Source organism: Rhipicephalus sanguineus, chromosome 2 (genome assembly GCF_013339695.2).
Source record: "Rhipicephalus sanguineus isolate Rsan-2018 chromosome 2, BIME_Rsan_1.4, whole genome shotgun sequence".
In the NCBI taxonomy this organism is placed as follows: Eukaryota; Metazoa; Arthropoda; class Arachnida; order Ixodida; family Ixodidae; genus Rhipicephalus; species Rhipicephalus sanguineus.
Window position 1 is genome coordinate 25,041,690 of NC_051177.1, and position 19,166 is coordinate 25,060,855.

A 19,166-nucleotide genomic window follows, 5' to 3' on the forward strand; every position below is an offset into this window, starting at 1 on the left:
AACGGCTCGCATAGAAAAACGGAGCATTTGGTTTCTCAAATTCCTTTGCTAGCAGCTTAAAGATGGTTATTATAATGAAAACTTATTTCGCTAATTTACTTAGCAGTAAGCAGAATTTGTTACTGTATACACTAGACACGCCCGGATAATTATATATTTATTCTCAACATCGCCTTTACGTGACAGCAAATTCAAGTGGAATATAAGTTTGTAAACAGTAGCACAAATGACGCAGACATCTCAAAGGTAAGCATAAAACAAAGAGCTTACCTTGGCACCACGTTAAAGACATATTGCAGTAAGCAGACCGAAAAAAAAAACGACATAGAGACATAGGTAATGTATGGGATGGAAAAGAAGGAAAAGAAGGACAGCTAAGAAAGAACTTGAGCTTGTGATTTTAAGCACATGATTATGGTTTTTTGTGCTTATGATTTCGTGCGTATGACTTTTTTATGATTTTGTGCTCATGATTCTAATTATAATTTTAAAAACTTTTTCAATAAAAGAAGAGAAGTACGCCACGATAGCTTCGGTTAGGTGGATGCCTGTTCTGTTAGATCGAGCATCTGTACCAGTGCGCGGTGCTATAGCTATTAGAATGTTGTTTGCATATAAGTCAATCTCATGGCATGTAAGCCAAACTTACATCCGCGAAATCCTTCCAATCACCGATGTGTGAAAACCACAATACGCAAAGCAACCCCTCCCCTTCTTGCATCATTTTGACTTCGCAACGAAGCACCCCGCTAGAGAAACTTTGACAACGATACTACAGCGGCATCAGGATGTGTGCGAAAGACGCCGCACGCATTGGAGTACGCGGCACAGGAAGGGCTAAGTGCCAATCGTCATGGCACTGAGACAACTAAAAAAAAAAAAGCGAGGAAAGAAAATGTCGGCTAGGCATAAACGTTCGCGTGCTTGTCTGTCGAGACGATGCGAACGCCACCACGTGACTGCTCCACCAATAGAGGCGCTCAGAGCCTTCGCCTATCCTCGCAGGAAAACTCTGGCGTAAAGGTAAAATAATATGTCACTACCTTCAGTTTTATTCTGGTGACAGTGGCAGCAGTACCAGCTTGAGAAGCGGAGTTCAGCCGACGTTTATTGTTTCGCCCGGTGGTGGTGCGACCGTAGTATCTTGTATCTTAAGATACACGATACATTCTTCAATGTATCGGAAATACAGATACTGATACACGTCTTGCGAGACGTATCGCGATACAGATACAAGATACCCAAAGAGTATCTAAGACAGTATCGAAGATACATGTATCTTCGATACTGCCCAGCACTGGACTCACGTTTACGGACAGTGAAACTGACAATATTATGTGTGGTGAGTCCTGTGCGAATAACGATGCATCTTGTATGCGAAAACATTGGCGCTCGTTGTGTGTAACAGGGCCAGTTGCAGTGACCGGTTGTCGACGGTACATAGGATTCGACAGTTTAGTGAAGGTAAAAATGCATTTGACGCGATGCTCTGCGAGTGCGTACGTGTAAGCGTTTGCGCTGTGTGCCGAAAAAAAAAGTGCATAATCTCCGGGCTGAAAGGTACAACTATAGCGTACATGCAGCTTCAGCAATGCTCATGCGCATACGCATGGGCATTGCTGAAGCTGTATGTACGCTTCGCCACGGCGAATACGCAAACCCATTAGAGGTGTCGCATTTTATCGGACATCTCATACGTCTTAATGGAAACAGCGGAGGCTCTTGTGTGTCATAGTCTTGTTAGCTTACCTTTACGGCCACATCTTTATGAATTGACAATGTACATTCCAAGTTTGTGTATCAAGTCTCAAGCAGCAAAGTAAGTATGCGAACACGTTGTAGGCATCATATCCAGCCAAGTAACCGCGCAAAAGATTATGTATATAATTAAGTTATCGTGTTCAAAATATCAAAAGTGCTCAGTGGGTTATCAGGAACGCCGTAGGGGAGAACTGCGCTTTAACTTTTGCAGGAATTCGTAAACATCAACGGAATGCACGGCAGCAAGTGTTTCCTTTTTCTTTCTTTTTTTTCTCATTCATCTCTGATCAGAATTTTGCACCGTTAGTGAGAATCTAATCCGTGACCTCGCGCACAGCAGCTCAAAACCATGTTGCCCCAATGCTGTATCTCGTTTAAAACTGTAGTGGAGACGTCGCGAGGAAAATTTAGTACGTTCATATTCATGCCATGCAAATATTTCTCCAAGCACCAGTTATCGTGAAAATGTACAACGTTCGCATTCGAAGAGCATAAGATTTTTGATGGCTGTCATCTTCGACGAGCAAATGACCATATGTTTATCCACGGCCACCTGGAACACCGCCGCGCGCCCCGATCCGGGCGGCCATGGTTTACGTAACAGAATCGTGCATTATAGCAGTGTCTGTTCCTTTTAAAAGCTGTGACTTCAGAAAATAGAAATTTGCAGGAATGTCTATCGCAGGAATGAAGATACACGCAGCGCTGCTATGCAGAAAGATCCCGCTGGCTGAACTTTTTTGCCAACCAGCGCCAGAGCCTGCTCCGTAGGCGGGACATGGGGGTTGGGTACTCGCAGTGACGTCACACTGTTGTTCGTCAACTCCCCCCCCCCCTTCCGCTCTGTTGTCGGGTAGCTCTCAACGTAGTCCTGACTGCTTCAACCAGGAATGCTTTTTTTAACATGAAAGTGTTTTATGCCGGAGCCCACCACGGCTCCACTGACGTATTTCCGTCACGGATATGACGTTGTAAAATATAGACTAACAGATGGTAAAGCAAAAAACTACAAGAAAAAGTTCCGTTACCGGGAGTCGAACTTACGACCCCTCGCTCCGCAGCGCGCAGCGGGCAACGACTCGACCACAGACGGCACGTTCTTCCAGTATGGCATGTTTTCCAGAGCCATCGCAGATACCCCGCACCTCCACCAAATGTGAAGAGGTTTATTGGTCGTTCAAGGACGTAACGGTTGTCAGCGGCAAGACAGCAAGAAGAACCGTCCAGAGGCACAGCGGCGATCCGAAACACGAGCCGAGCGAGCCGAGCGTTAGCGATACTGCTAGATGGAGGCGCATCTTCTTCTTCACAACCATATTAACGGCGAGCTATTTATATACACCATTTGCCGGTGGCGGTACTCAAAGATCGGTGGCTCTTCAGTGTGTTTTCGTCATTACTAGCGAGATGACGCGAAGGGCACGCTTTAAAGGTCGTCGCCCCACGCGTTGCGATGAGCGCGCGCCTCTACAGGGCGTGGTCGCTCGTGCGCGCGCGCTTATCTCGTGATGGCGGTGGTTCGTATGTCTTGTGCTCTCACCGCAAGTTTGCGTTGAAGTTACAGAGAGCACGAAGGTCATTTCGCTCACTGCAGCGGCCACTTTTGCGAAAGGAGCGCGCTGCTCACACGCAAATAATTACAACTGTGACAGTTAGTTCGCGCTCATCCTGTGTATACTTCTGCGGTCGTTTCGCTCGTCCTCCTTTGTGTTTGAGCAGCGCACTTTAACTGTCGAGCTGCGACAGTTGTTAGTTCGCGCTCATCCTGTGTATGTTTGTTCCGCGAGTCCTTTCTGCTTGAGCAGCGCGTTGCAAGTTTCGAGCTGCTTGCCGTTCTTCGCGTGACATTACAATTTGTTGCTATAACATTCATTTCTTCGCCCTTGTGGCGAAACAATGCACAACAAACGCTCAACTACGTCTGTGAAGACACGTTTCCCTTTCATGTTATACCGATTCCAATGACAGAGGGATCAGCCATATTTTTTCTGGGTCGGGGGTCATGTACTTGACAATAACGAAGCACCCGCATCGTTTCATTCTGTACCGCGCGCGGGGCCCCGATTTGAACATTACGCTTTCAACGGCACCAAGGCTTGAGTGTACGTGATCTTAGGAACTTTCCCGCTGCGGGGCGCTAGTTTCTTATGATATTTTAGGTGGGTGTTTTGAACCGACGCAGAATGTTCTCGGTTAACGACGCTAGCATTAATTATACGATGCGTTAGAGAATTTATGATTCAATTCCGGTATTACCCGGCACAAAGCTATAAATTACAGTAAAAATGTCGCAGACAGAACTATCGCTGTCAGGGGTGCTTTAAAGTATAATAGCACTTTCACCAGTTTTTCATCAGTATATATCGTGTGTGACAGACATCGTTCGCACCGTTCTTCAGTGCCTCTGATGTCTGCCGCTGTGCTTGTACTAAAGCGCCAATAGCTGCACGGACTTCATACTCCCAGCACTCTCCCACTTTAGGGTAGGCAACCTGAGAGTCTAACCTTGGCGCCAATCTTACCTTCCTCCTCCCCTCGTCCTCTCTCTCTTGCAAGGAATAGTCCCAAATTACAAGATTTGTACCCATACAGACAGCCTCTACAGTAGTTGAAGATTCAACCCGTGCCAACTGTAATAAGAAACAGCGCACTTAAGAGGTCTCCCTTCACACTCACTCACTCACTCACTCACCCACTCACTCACTCACTCACTCACTCACTCACTCACTCACTCACTCACTCACTCACTCACTCACTCACTCACTCACTCACTCACTCACTCACTCACTCACTCACTCACTCACTCACTCACTCACTCACTCACTCACTCACTCACTCACTCACTCACTCACTCACTCACTCACTCACTCACTCACTCACTCACTCACTCACTCACTCACTCACTCACTCACTCACTCACTTACTCACTCACTCACTCACTCACTCACTCACTCACTGTTACAACGGGAGTGGCATGCCAAGCCTCCCAATGCGTATTACCGCTACAGTTCTACAGCTTATTTATTGACATGATGCTGAAAGATATGTTGGTGCCTTCTTTAGCAGCGCCACTTGCTGCTCTGTCTCTCTAACTCTTTCTCTTTCTTTATATTTCCTGTGCAGGCGAGCCGCGGCCGAAGCTTGTTTGGTCTGGAAGCGGCTATCAACGCCTGCAGGCGAAAGAGCAAAACATCCGCGAAGGCAACGTCACGAGAAGCACTCTTCGCATAGAGTCGTTGGGCAGAGAGGTCCTTTTGGGCACCTTCGTCTGCAGCGTGCAAGAAATGCCCGAACCTATGAACAGCTCTTTCGTCATCGACATGAATCGTAAGTTCCATTTTGTTATGTGACGTGTTTCCGACTTTCAGTCAACAAACTTTGGTATTTAAATATCCCGCGAGGCGACTGACCGCTCGTGCACGCGGAAGGTGCAAGCTGTGATGGTGTGCACAGTACAATGATGCCTCAGAGGGATGGCCGCTTCGTGGGGCGGAAATTATTGTACGCTTATTAAAAGGGTGGGAAAATTGCTGGATCTAGTTTCTGATAACCAGTCATATACATTGCATTGCACATTGCATTACACCGCGCGTGTTCTAATTTATTATTACGGGTGTGCGAATATCAAATTTTTCGAATACGAATCGAATACGAATATCCACCTTCGAATATCGAATCGAATATCGAATATCAAAGGAAAAATGCCTCCACAGTAACAATACTTTATTTAACATGTAGCTATTTGAAAAAAAAAAGAAACATTAACAGCCTGACTGGCAACACAACATACACTGCTATCTCCAGAACACAATGTCCAGGCTAGCACAATGCACATCACAACACAAGCAAATATCGCGGCACAATGAAAGTAATGACTACATGTTATCATGAAGAAATAAGAGTTGCTCCACATGATCAGGCAGCAGGCGCTACCTTGTAACAGAGACCCCCCCCCCCCCTGCCACTGAAAAGGCACGCTCGCTTGGAACAGAAGTGGCTGGTATAGGGAGTTACACGGGGCAAAGCTTTGCCAGACTGGGGTATCTGAAGGTGCCTACAGTCCGCCACCAGTCACGTGGGTCACTGTCTTTCTTCAGAAGTGGTCCCGCATAGTGAACGAGTGGTAGCTCGGCACGTTACGGCCGCATAATATTCAAAATGTACGGTTACATGATCGCCAACAGCGCTGCACGTCGGAGATGCACCAGCAATAAATCATACGTATTGGGGCTCTCGTCGCAGGCAGATATCGTGCCTCCGTGTGCTTACGATGTTTATCGCTCCTCTCGGCAACGTTTTTAGCTATACGAACGCAGCAGGAATGTGTAAAACGAATTATTTTATGCATGATAATAGAATCGCATATTCGAATTTTTCGAATATTCAAAGTTATCGAATATTCGAAATTTTTCGAATACACGATTTTCGAATCGAATACGATTATTTCGAATGTAATATTCGACGAATATTCGAAAATTTCGAATATTCGCACACCCCTATTTATTATACATTTACGCCTCCTTAGAGGCACTGAAAGTAAAAGACAATAAATGCCGATGTCCCATACTATTAAGTTTCTTGCGGCGTCGTTACCCGCCGACATCGCTGATTTCAACACGTTTTCTTTTATTTCGGTCATAGCGACGCAGTAAACACTCTCGATGCTTGTTTAATCGATGATACCTTTAGAATACGACGCCGGCCGGTCTTAACTAACAGAAACTTCACTAGACCCACTCAGGCACGCCGTCAAAATCGATGACGTTACAAGGATTACTGGTGCAAGAAATTCTAAGCGGCGTAACCTGACTCATTTTCCCCCTGTTTTTACGGCTTAATTTTACTAAGCCGTTCCTCGAAACGGGAGCGGCTTTTATTGTTACCGTTGTATTTTAGTAGTTATAAAGGTAATAGTAAAAGTCCTGGTTAAGCTTCAACACCATGGCGAACCTGCCTCGTCGTGAACTTTGACAAATTTTAAAGAAATGCTAATGTGAAGTACTAAATCTTAGAGTGATAGGTGATCCTCAACAAACTCTACCGTCATTAATTTCTGATCATATGTTCGTTACTAGTAGAAGAAAATGGAAGTCAACGTCTTATTATCATATCTTAAAACTTCTTGCTGACAGCCCTACGTTGTCATGTCAATGTATGTCACGGATTTCAATGTTTTCTACTGTGTGTGTGTGTTTCGGACACATTTTCTGAATATTTTTTAAAAACACTCCTCAGCTAAGTCACTTAGAACACAATGCAATCTATAATAATAATAATTGTTGGGGTTTAACATCCCAAAATCAATGCAATCTATTCTTATTGACCAACATTATCACCAAGGTCTATGAAGTCGTGACAAGTTCGATGCGGTGTCAATACTCGTCTTCGTAAAACGGATGGACAACCAGCAGATAACACGAAATGCAACGGGACAACGATATATTGGTCCTTAAAAGGTACAGAGCGTACAAGTATTATAGTTGTAAGGGCAGCTGGTCCCGTCGATGTCTTCTCGTTGACCCTCGTGTTATCTGCTCGATTTTTATCAGTTTTACAATGTACCAACGAGCTCAGTTCAACGCCTTTCTACTCTTGCTACTCGTCTTCTCTCTATGGACCTCTTCGGGCTTGCCAACTTTCACGTTTAAGTTTATAGAAAGAAATCGCAAAATACAATGCATTTATGAAGGTGTAACGTTTTCAGAAGGAGGCCCAATAGTAAGAACTGTGGGAGAACAGGAATGAATTGCTTATACAGGTTTGTATTGACTATACATATACAAATATAATAAATTAATAAAAATACATGGAGGAACACCAATGAAGACAACGCAAAAACTGAATAATAGACTAGCTAATGTGGCGAAAGCAGGTATGTTTTCAAAGATGATCTAAAACGGTTTAGCGGTAATATTTTTAAGTCAGGGTTAAGAGTGTTCCAAATAGAAATTCCACTGAAACAGGCAGTTTGTTTACCATATTTCGTAGCAACTTTTGATAGCAGAAAGTTATTTAACAAAGCAAACCTAGTTGCAATCTTATTAACAAACCGGTGAATTGGCAAGGCATCAATATTAACTTGACAGTTGATTACTTTAGACAGCAGGTCCGTCAGGCGTGTTTTATATGTACAAACAACAGGAAGTATAGGGACTTATACGATGAACGAAGGTCCCTGTCACGCCGGAAGAGGTCCGTACCTTTTCCCGCTTGGCAAGCGTCTTCTTATGTTGGAGTGGGGTATTGTAGAGGGGCAATTTACTAGTACAAGTTAAGTCAATATTTTTCTACTCCTTGTTACTGTAACTAAACGTCAACTTCGACGCGGTCGCAGTGCGACCGCTGTCAGTGAGGCTGTGGAGCGTGCAGAACACGTCGCGGGCCGAACTTCCTGCCGAGTTCCACTGCCGCGCCCTCGGGTCCCGGCCGGCGACTCAGCTGACCTGGTGGCTGGACGGCGTTCGCGTCGAGCCCTTCTTTCACGAGGACTCGGACAGCGGCAACGACAGTTTCAGCGTGCTGCTGCTCACGCCCACGGCTGACGACCACGGGAGGACTGTGCGCTGCGTGGCCGCCAACCCGCGATGGCCGAACGACGTCCTCGAGGCGACCTGGACGCTCGACGTCTTATGTGAGTTTTTTGTCACCACTTGACGCGTTTAAGGGGCGCTATCTTCCTTTATTAAATGTGTGTGTCATCATCATCATCTTTCGCCAATCAACCCGTTCCTGTGCTTGCTGAGGCCTCGTTATCCCCGCTAACTTCTTAATCTCATCTGCCCACCTAACTTTCTGCCTCCCCCTCGCCCGCTTGCGTTCTCTTGGAATCCAGTCTGCTACTCTTAATGACCAGCATTTATCTTGCGTACGCGCTACCAGACCTCCCATGCCCATATCTTCTTCTTGATTTCGACTAAGATGTCCCTAACAGCCGTTTGTTCCCAGGCCTAATCTGCTCTCTTATTGTCCTTTAAGGTTACGCCGATCATTTTCCTTTCCATGACTCCCTGCGTCGTCCTCAGTTTAAGTTGAACACTCTTCCTAAGCCTCCAGGTTTCTACTCCGTAGGTGAGTACCGGTAAGATGCAGCTGTTATATACCTTTCTCTTGAGGAATAGCAGTAGGCTACTATTCGTGATTTGAGAATGCCTGCCAAACGTGTGTGTAGGAGACGTCAAGCGAAAAGTATATGAGTGCATCTTACCGGGGCTTACTTACGGGGCTGAAACCTGGGGGCTGAAGAAAAAAATTCACTCACAATTATGATACTGCCTAATGCGAATTCTTAGTGCAGCTTCTTGTTGGGGCAAGGCCAACTGTGTTTGAAGTTTTGGGTTTCCGCAAGGTATCCACTACGCCTTAAATACTAATTTTTGTGAAGTAGTACAGCACCCACTACGCCATTATTCGCCTTTATGCGGATAAGCGAGGTACCCGCTACACATCTGTAAGGTATTACGTGCACTTTGTTGATGCTGCATGTGGCTGATGACGATGGCGAATTATGGCTGAACACTTTGCAGAGGTTGGCAAGCAATAAACCACACACTCGTTGCGCAATTAGCATTGTGTGATGAGTGGTTGCTATTTTACTCTTCCGCCATGCTATATTACATATGTTAACGCGATTCCTTGCCCGACGCCTGTATAGGGTATTTTGCGAATGAGTTTCAAGCAGCAGCGTGGCTGTGTGGTAGAATACTCGACTGCCATGCAGAGGGCTTGGGTTCAAATCCCATGCGATCTTGGTATTTTTTTCTCATTTTGCTTTTTTTTTCATGTCTATCGGTTACGCCACCGACGGTGATAACGACGGCGATGACGACGGCGATGGCGACGCCGCTCAACGCAGGAACGGGTGCCTAAGAGTTGCGCTCTAAAAGGTTTCAACTAAAATTGAAGACTACGGAGCAAGCCATGGAAGGGAGAATGATAGGTGTAACGTTAAGGGACGACAAGAGAGCAGAGTGGGTCAGAAAGCAAGCGCGTGTTGAGGACATCTTAATCAAAACCAGGAAGAAGAAATGTGCATGAGCAGGGTACGTAGCGAGAATTCGATGTAACCGCTGGTCATCAGGAATACCAGACTGTATTCCAAGAGAAGGCAAGCGCGCCGCGGGGAGGCAGAAAGTGGGTGGGCAGATGAGACTAAGTATGTGGTGAGAATGTGGTCGCAGGAAGCACAGGACCGGATTAATTGGGAGATGCCTTTGCCCTGTAGTGGGTGTTCAGGCTGATGATTGTACCAGAAGTTGGCATCATGGGCGATGTCGGCTGCGCTTTCTCTCTTGGGCTAGCAGTGAAAGGCAAAGACAGTCGAGCTTCAAACAAGCGAGTGAGCGAGAAAAGATGAGAGATGCAGTACATAGCAGATATAGTATTCACCGGCTTTAGCAAACGCACAAACAAGACAAACTAGGTTGAAACTCACAACTACTTCGTTCACATAGAGCTTAAGTTGGCTTATAGTACCTGGCAACACACAAAGTTTGCAACGTGCCTATACCGTACTCTATACAGTACAGTACTGTATGCACGGTTATAACTCAAGTTATAACGGCGGCTGGGCTATTCTGAACGTATCTTAAATTACGCGCCCTCCATATTGCCGGATTCGCAACCATCTTCGCTCTCATCGATGGATGGGACTGATACGGGCCTCTCCGATTGGCTCAAAACGCAGACATCACGACTATCATTGCTTTGTTCGTATCGGTTTCGTACTTCTCTGTTCTGAAAAAAAAAAAACAGGATTCTTGTAGTCACTGAGGAATCCATAAGTTTATTGAAGTGCCGGAACTCACGCAAGGTCGTCATCCATAATCTTCGAGTAACCTCAGTCCCCTTTTGACTTAGTTATCAGACGTCCTTGTGTGCTTTATTTTCTCATAACCTACCTGACCATGTTGTTGTGGAACGTTCGACAGCATCCTGTCCTGACTCGTTCTTTCCTTGCGGATATCAACCCGTTATTAATTTATTTTCATAGAAGTACTCGCTGACTGCTTCGCATGAAATCGATTCCCACAACGCGTGGGATCTGCCGAATTTTTTATTAATAAAACTTCAATGAGATCGCGAGGCTTACTCTTGGGACACGCTACTCATTGTCACACTACAAAAGGAAAATTCAAGAAAGCAAAAGCACTAACGCGACCCCTCGTAGTGCGTCATTTAATGTAACTCGTAACAGCAGTGTCCTCGTTTTTCTTTCTTTCTTTCTTTCTTTCTTTCTTTCTTTCTTTCTTTCTTTCTTTCTTTCTTTCTTTCTTTCTTTCTTTCTTTCTTTCTTTCTTTCTTTCTTTCTTTCTTTCTTTCTTTCTTTCTTTCTTTCTTTCTTTCTTTCTTTCTTTCTTTCTTTCTTTCTTTCTTTCTTAGGTCAAGTACCTACGTTTTATTGTTGTCTTTTTCTCTTGCATTGTAAAACAAAGATAAAAAAGAATGAAACGTGCCTGGTACGTTTCCGCGTAAGTGTCCATCCAACAACCCTGTGGTGGTGTCTGAAAGCGCGAATGCTAAGGCTCGCAGCAAGAAGAACAATGCGAACAATTGAAAAAGAAGTGAAAGTTGGAGTAAAGGCCTTCCTCCTTCCCCGCCCGAAAAGAAAACAAGAAGAAAAAAACAAGAAAGAACCAGATAAATTGGTTCTGTTGCTCAATGGATCGAGTTCGACTTTCATGGTCGTGGTGTCTTTAAAGTTCTAAAACGAGATTTGTTTCGACGCCGCTTTCTTACATGAAACGCAAGCTATAGGCTTATCCCGGAAGACGCTTGTTAGGTTTACTTTATTTGCGACTCACACTTTCTAGACCTCAGGTTTCGTGCCAACTTCAACACGGTGGGCCGAGGGGCTTCTAAAGAGTGATGGATGCCGCCTTCAGTGAAAGAATGTTGCCGTTCATAACGTGGGTTCCGTTACGACAGAAGTAGGAAGGGTGATGGGTTACCCAGGCCCTTTACAGAATGATCGCGGTAAAGAAAAGACAGCAATTTTAATGGATTTCGAAGAAATATTATAGTTCTGGCAGCAGATGGTAGCAGAAGTAGTGTAAAAAAAATGAGGCGAAAACTTAATATCGTGTGTCACGTTAAATATCGCGCAGCAGGACGAGAGGTAACTTAAGCGACAGGGTTCTGCCATGCCTGTCATTGTTATGTCATTTATAACCTACTGAATAGTTATTGTACGAGTCAAGGGAGATGTTCCGAACACACACACACACACACACACACACACACACACACACACACACACACACACACACACACACACACACACACACACACACACACACACACACACACACACACACACACACACACACACACACACACACACACACACACACACACACACACACACACACACACACACACACACACACACACATCGTCATTACACCACAGAGCTGTACTATAGTTCGATGTTTCGATGCGTACAACGTCCCCTGTCGCGTCGCAGTCGCTCCCAATGTGACACTGCGGTTGGGCCGTGGTCTGTCCAAGCCGGTGATCCAGGAAGGGCGCGACGTGTACCTGGAGTGCGCGACGTCGGCGAACCCTGCCGTGGACGTGTTCCAGTGGTTCCACCACGGCGTTCCTTTAGAAACCAGAGGCAACACCACGGCTGCTGTCTCTTCCGGACACCAGTCGTCTGTCCTGGTGACCGGACCGTACCTCATCATGCGGCGCGTGCGACCCTCTCAAGCGGGACCCTACGCGTGCGAGGCCTCTAATCCGCTGGCCAGAATGCGTAGCAACGCCGTTCACCTCACCGTCTACTGTAAGTGACGCCGATGATCAGCGATCGTTTACTTTCTCTTCGGGCAAAATATGTATGTCACGTCGTCAAAGGCGATCGCACTAGGTTGTTTTAAAACGAAGTGTCTTTAGATCATAGCGCACTCACAAACGACGAGGTAGCGGGGTTCCAGTACTTTTCATGTAGGCAAAGACCAGGCTTATAGCAATCCTCATAAGGAGTAGAAAGCGAGAGAGAGGCTCTTTACTGAAAACTGGAGATGTTTAACCCTTTCGCTACCTGAAGACGATCTGGGCTAGTCCACCGCGAAACAAGCATTTGAGGGCGTCGCAGTTACGCTACCCTGATTCATTTTGCCGTTTTGTCTTTGGCTTCAACAAATGGCACAGGAAAAAGTTTTAAAACGCGTTCAAAGCATACATTTTGGCCGAGAAAAGACTTGATTCATGTAAGCGAAATTAGAAAATGGCGTCCTCTTTTGTGCGCGAACGGGGCGCGCGTGCCGGACAGCTCCGTTCAGAAAAAAAAATGCCCTTGTTTGCCGAAGTTTCTGGAAATGAAGAATTTCAGTTCTCCTGTGTGTTGTGGCAGCGATTACACATAGCCGCATAGTTTCTCTAAACCATCGGATTCGGCATTTTCTCTGTTTCGGTACTCTGTTTAATAAACATTAATTCTGTTGGAAGTAAGCGCATCGTCCAGTCGTCACTTTCTTTGTCCGTGTCTTTTTTTGTGCGCCACATGTTTCGCCATGTAAATTTTCGCCATGTAAATACTTCTAGGGCGGTAGCTACGCTCCACGACGGGGCGAAAAACAGCTGCCGTACCTGAGTTTTAGAAGTGTACCGGCTTGAGCAACAGTCTGTAGCTGTGCGATGCATCCTTTTGCTCAGTGTAGTACATAATATTCTTCCGGTCCCGCTTCTCCTTTATCAATTTTAATGGAGCAGCAGACCAGACGCGTGTCTACTTATATTCCTTCCTCTTGCATTCGCTTTTTCTATAGGGAGATTCGCGAAAAGAAAAAAAAAAGACCTTGTTTATGTTTTTTTCTTTATCATGTAAACACCCGCTGTTAGCCTGAGGCTCTGGGCTCTTGCTTTCTGCCGCCTGAAGACTTTTTCGTGCAGTCCACAAATAATCTGGTAGGCGTAGAGCTAACATGCCAAGGATGGCGAAAGAACGCTTTTGACAAAGATAGGAACAACCACTGAAAAGTCAGAAAAACTGCTCGAAGCATTCTTCACTTATATATAATTTTTTTCTTTCGAAATGTAAATAACTGCTTACTTTTATATTTGACTGGCCGCTATCGAACGCTATAGAGTGTGCTCTGGCAGGGCGCCATTCGTGAAGCTGGTGGAAATAACCAGTTGAAACGCATCAGCCTGCATCTCGGCAGGCGCCGAGCTCCAGCACAGAGCGCTCGCGGATGTTTTTGCTGACGAGATGAGGACGCCACCGAGATCCGAATTCAGGCCATGGCTCTTCCGTGGTTGCGCCTGAAGCAGGTATAGAAAGGGGAACTAACATGTCACTCTAGGGCAATCACTGTGCCGTTTCAGCTGTCCACGAGGCTGGCTGTTCGTACGTGTGAGTGAATGGAATAGAAGCTTGCAGTCCGATGCGTAGCGTTTCCTGTTTCATGGGGGGGGGGGGGGGGTCCCCTGTGTGGCAGGCGGATTAGATGTGCAAGTCGGTTTGGGCTCAAAATTGTGGTAGGGCAGTGCCAGGCAATGAATACACAAGGTGGTACGCATACACATGTCATGTCTTCTTCTCGTCCTTTGTGTGTTCGTTGTGTGGAGCTGCTTTACTCCAATTATGAATTTATTGTGTCTTGACTGAGGCAAGCAAACGGGATAAATCACTGTTTGTTGCGATGGAAAAAAATTCAAAAGTTTGCTTTCGTGTGGTTCATTCCAGCACTATGATACAGGCCAATGACAATATAATGTATGCTACCGCTGATTGCGGTTGCCTAAGGCTTGCATTCCGGAAGGGGTCGGGGGACAGGGGAGGGCGGATCAGCTCTGTCCCGCCCTCCTACCCCCTTAAATGACCCCTTTGCTTTTAGTTGTCAATTATTTCGTCCTCACTCTGCAATCAACACCTTATATCGCAGAGTGACCACGTCGGGCAGGCGCGGATACCGGGCCAGACTGCCGGAAACGAAGAAACATTTCTACGCCTACGAAGTCTCTTCCCAGAAAAACTATATTTGGTGTTGTTCAATGTTGTACGTTGGGCTTGTTGGTATCTTGTGGGATAGGCGTCAGGTGTAGCGCACCTTACATAGGACATGAGGGAACACGAAACAGACGCACACTTTGCGCCAAGCGTGTGTATGTGTAGGGCTTCCTCTTATCTCGGATTGGGTGCACTGCACCTTTATGCCACTCCATATTGGTTTGCTTTGTAACACTATGCTACATTTGGGTGCATGGCGATTCCCGCAATTGAGATCGTTCCGGTAAAATCAATTCAGCGGATTTCAACGGAACTGACCTTCCGATCTACTTTGATCTCCCAACGCGCGTTCCGCCCTCTCGCGACCTCTTACGCTCTTCGTTCTTGCACCGACTGGGGCCTCAAGACTCGCCGCGATGCGAGCGCATTTGGTCCTCGACGCCGGACGGCGGCAACGAGACCCTGGTCCACTGCCGTGTCCGGGCGCAACCTGCCGACCAGCTGAGCTTCGCGTGGAGCGTCCGGGACGCTGTGGGCGAGCATCCACTGGCGCAGCGCGGTGCTCTGGCCTCGACCAACGGCTCGCTGAGCGTGCTCAGGATGCCGCAGCACCGCTCTTACGCTTCCTCCCCTGACGGCGCGGACGCGACGCTGTACTGCCGGGCCCGCAACTCGGTCGGCCTGCAGAGCAGTCCCTGTGTCCTGGCCGTCGACACGGTGGGTGAGTGACCAATCATCGATCATCATTACTTTGTAGCGTCGGCAGCACTCTTCTCTCCTGGGCCTGTACTCACAAAAAAGTCTTGGGCTAAGAATTTTTGTAAGAGAAGATTTCAGCAAGTACACAGTGCGGGACATAACATTAGTGAAGCGGGCTGACCAATGGGGGAACGCACTTACAAAAGAGAAATATGGCGGATTCGTCCCCAGACCTCCTCATCACTTCTAATTAGGGGTGTGCGAATATCAAAATTTTCGAATACGAATCGAATACGAATATCCACCTTCGAATATCGAATCGAGTATCGAATATCAAAGGAAAAATGACTCCACAGTAACGATATTTTTTTTAACATGTAGCTATGTGAAGAAAAAAAAATATTAACAGCCTGACTGGCAACACAGCATACACTGCTATCTCCAGAACATAATGTCCAGGCTAGCACAATGCACATCACAACACAAGCAAATATCACGGCACAATGAAAGTAATGACTACATGTTATCATGAAGAAATATGAGTTGCTCCACATGATCAGGCAGCAGGCGCTCCCTTGTAACAGAGACAACCCCCCCCCCCCTGCCATTGAAAAGGCACGCTCGCTTGGAACAGAAGTGACTGGTATAGGGAGTTACATGGGGCAAAGCTTTGCCAGACTGGGGTATCTGAAGGTGCCTACAGTCCGCCACCAGTCACGTGGGTCACTGTCTTTCTTCAGAAGTGGTCCCGCATTGTGAACGAGTGGTAGTGCGGCACGTTACGGCCGCATAATATTGAAAATGTACGGTTACATGATCGCCAACAGCGCTGCACGTCGGAGATGCACCAGCAATGAATCATACGCTCGTCGCAGGCAGATATCGTGCGTCCGTGTACTTACGATGTTTATCGCTCCTCTCGGCAACGTTTTTAGCGATACGAACGCAACAGAAATGTGGAAGACGAGTTATTGTATGCATGATAATGGAATCGCATATTCGAATTTTTCGAATATTCGAAGTTATCGAGTATTCGAAACTTTTCGATTACACGATTTTCGAATCGAATACGAATATTTCGAATGTAATATTCGACGAATGTACGAAACTTTCGAATATTCGCACACCCCTACTTCTAATCGTTTCTGCGCCTTCCCCATCCCCCTACAGACGCTGAGCCGAGGGCTGCAGAAATAGCGTCTCTTCCTTCCTTCCACCTTTCCTTCTCCTCCTCCTAACGTAGGCAGGACAAGTGACACGTATTCCTGAAGTAGCAAGAACTAGCCTGCCCTCCTTTTCGCTCGAAGAGAAAGACGAATGAGGAAGAGGCAGTGGCATTAGTTGTTGGGAGTTGCAGACTACTTTTTTTCGGCTGCTCGCGTGTCTGTTGCCGCTGCGCACGTGTTGAAAGTTGAGAACGACGATGAGAACTAAGACGAGAACGAGGACTATAACGGCGACGACATCGCGCAGCGCGTTCGGCAAGCGTGAGAACGCGAGCAGAGGATGCGGACCGCGCGGAAGTGCGTCACGGTTCTGTGTGCTGACGTGGTCGAGCGTTGCACACGCTAGGTGGCGATAGTTGCACCCGGCGGCTTGTCGTTTTTGGAGTTCTCTCAAACCGAAACTGAGACTGGACGGTAATGAGGAGCCTGTAATTAATTATCTGCCGCGTGCTGCAGCTAACAATGTGCCCCGTTATGACTAACAGGCCCCCAGCAACACAATGCAGCAAAAAAAAAAAAAAAAAAAAAAAAACGTGAGGCCAAACTTTTTTTGTCTGTACCCCTTCAAGTTTCTTCTACGCAAAAAAAAAAAGAAAAAAGAAAAGAAAAGAAAACCAGACAATACGTTTTAGTGCATTCAGGCGTTGAAACTTTTCTTTTCTTTCATATAGTCGCCTGAATACAAACATAAATATCGCAAACCAAGGCTCCCGCATTCTGTCTTCTCTCTCTCTGTTCTTTTTTTTTTATTTTTTTTGCGCAAGCTAACGGGAAGCAGTAAAAAGAAGTTCTTATTAATATACATAGTTTTTTGTTACCATGAAAGAAAGGCACCTTCAAAACTCGATACCACAATACTTCAGCACAAACCCTTCGCAGCTTTCACTGTGCTCTTTCGCTATAAGCTGCGTGTCGGAACCTACCCCATCCGAGGAACGTAAATTAAGTTTCGGCGGCTCACCGCAAGAAGCGGAGGACAGCGCAACGTTTCTCTTAATGCATTCTACGAGCGAGCAGCGAGGGAGTTAACAGGATTACAGCGAATTTGTACGCGGCTAATTATGCGTTGTCGTTTTTATACTTTTTGTTTGTGCGCTGCACAATCTTAATATGCGGCGCCAAAAATGATAACGGAAATCTCGATAGTATTGCGACACAAAAGAAACGCGATTTACAAATGTTGCCTTTTTAAAGAATACAGTGCCAGTGCAAACTGCAAGAAGATGATTCTGATATAAGGAGGTTAAGGCAGCTATAATATGGAGTTAAAAAAGCAGTTACTCGTACAATCTTTGTGCGAACACGCATAAAGATTGTAAAATAAGTGTTTATTATAATTAAGCCTTGGGCAACAGGATACGCACTAGTCTGGAATTTCTTTTTCCCGCTGCCTCATAACTGCCTCATAAGTGCTGGAGAGTCGTGACTCACCAAAAGACTGTTAACGTGTATCTTTAAACGTGCACTAAAGAGCAAAACGATTTGACTCGTATTAGTAAAGTACTCTTTCACGATACCAAAAACACCACGCTTGCTGCGAGAAGACGATTAGTAGGCGAGAAAGCGTGCAAAAACAAAATGTAGGGGGCGACGCCACCTTGAAGTTTCCGCACCATTCGCCGTGACGTCACATGTTTTGCCGGCGCCTACTAGGGACTACGTAGTTCCTAATCGGTAAAAATCAAGTACATTGTCCTCAGAGGGGGCCATAGACTTAACATACCAAGTTTGGGGTAATTTTGTTGAGGCAATGGCGCCAAAATACGATTAATACACTTTGAGATCCGTGACGTCACGAGGGGAGATTTCGGCGCGAAATTTAAAAATGATAGTTTGAACTTCATTTTCTCCTCTATTAATAAACCCATGTGATGGCGAAATTAACGACATTAGAGTTCTCAGAGCACAGTTTATCGATCTGAACCGATTCATTGTTTCTCTGTAGTGTCCCTTTAAAGGGAGTTATGTGGCAAGTAAGTACTCGCCAAAAAAAGTAACAGGTAATTTTTTTTTCTTAGAGCGTAACAAATTCTGAAAATGATCTATAGAAATTGAGCTGAGGCAACTTCGCAGAGTCTAGCACCGATAACGGTTCACCGAAATTTTGGCGACGTTCAAAGGCGCGCTTTTTTTGAAGAAGACATTGATTAGGTATTCAATATTTGAACTTCTCGAAAGAGAAACAGAAGCGCCTCTTCTCAGATTTATCTATCCGGTCTAAATGGATAGCGCCGACGATGGCCGCCGCTACTGTGGCATTGCGTGATTGCTATTGCGTTATTTAATTTTGAAACCGTTTCGATTCTCGATTTTGGTGGGGACAAAGACAGAACCTCTTGCTTCAGCAGTGCGGCTTTCAAGTCGCTTAGGCTTAGCATCGAAGTACGTCGCTGATTGCGCTTCGTTTCTTGGAGAAAAGCGTCTGTACCGACGGCAATTTCAAATTTAACAATTTATCGAATTATTTGCGCTTATTCTTATATCGATCAGCTTGGCGGTAGGGCATCCGGTGGGCGTACAACTCGGTC

The 19,166-nt window shown here is 46.0% G+C and overlaps 1 protein-coding gene across 1 annotated transcript in view; it reads left to right on the top strand.

The window, feature by feature from the left end:
- LOC119381095 (neural cell adhesion molecule 1-B-like) overlaps positions 1 to 19,166 on the top strand; it is a 190,846-nt gene that overhangs the window by 152,317 nt on the left and 19,363 nt on the right. The window contains exons 5-8 of the mRNA XM_049412161.1: positions 4,885 to 5,088; positions 8,096 to 8,392; positions 12,224 to 12,544; positions 15,120 to 15,434. Of these exons, the coding sequence (XP_049268118.1) occupies positions 4,885 to 5,088; positions 8,096 to 8,392; positions 12,224 to 12,544; positions 15,120 to 15,434 (1,137 nt within the window). The remainder of the gene's footprint in view (positions 1 to 4,884; positions 5,089 to 8,095; positions 8,393 to 12,223; positions 12,545 to 15,119; positions 15,435 to 19,166) is intronic.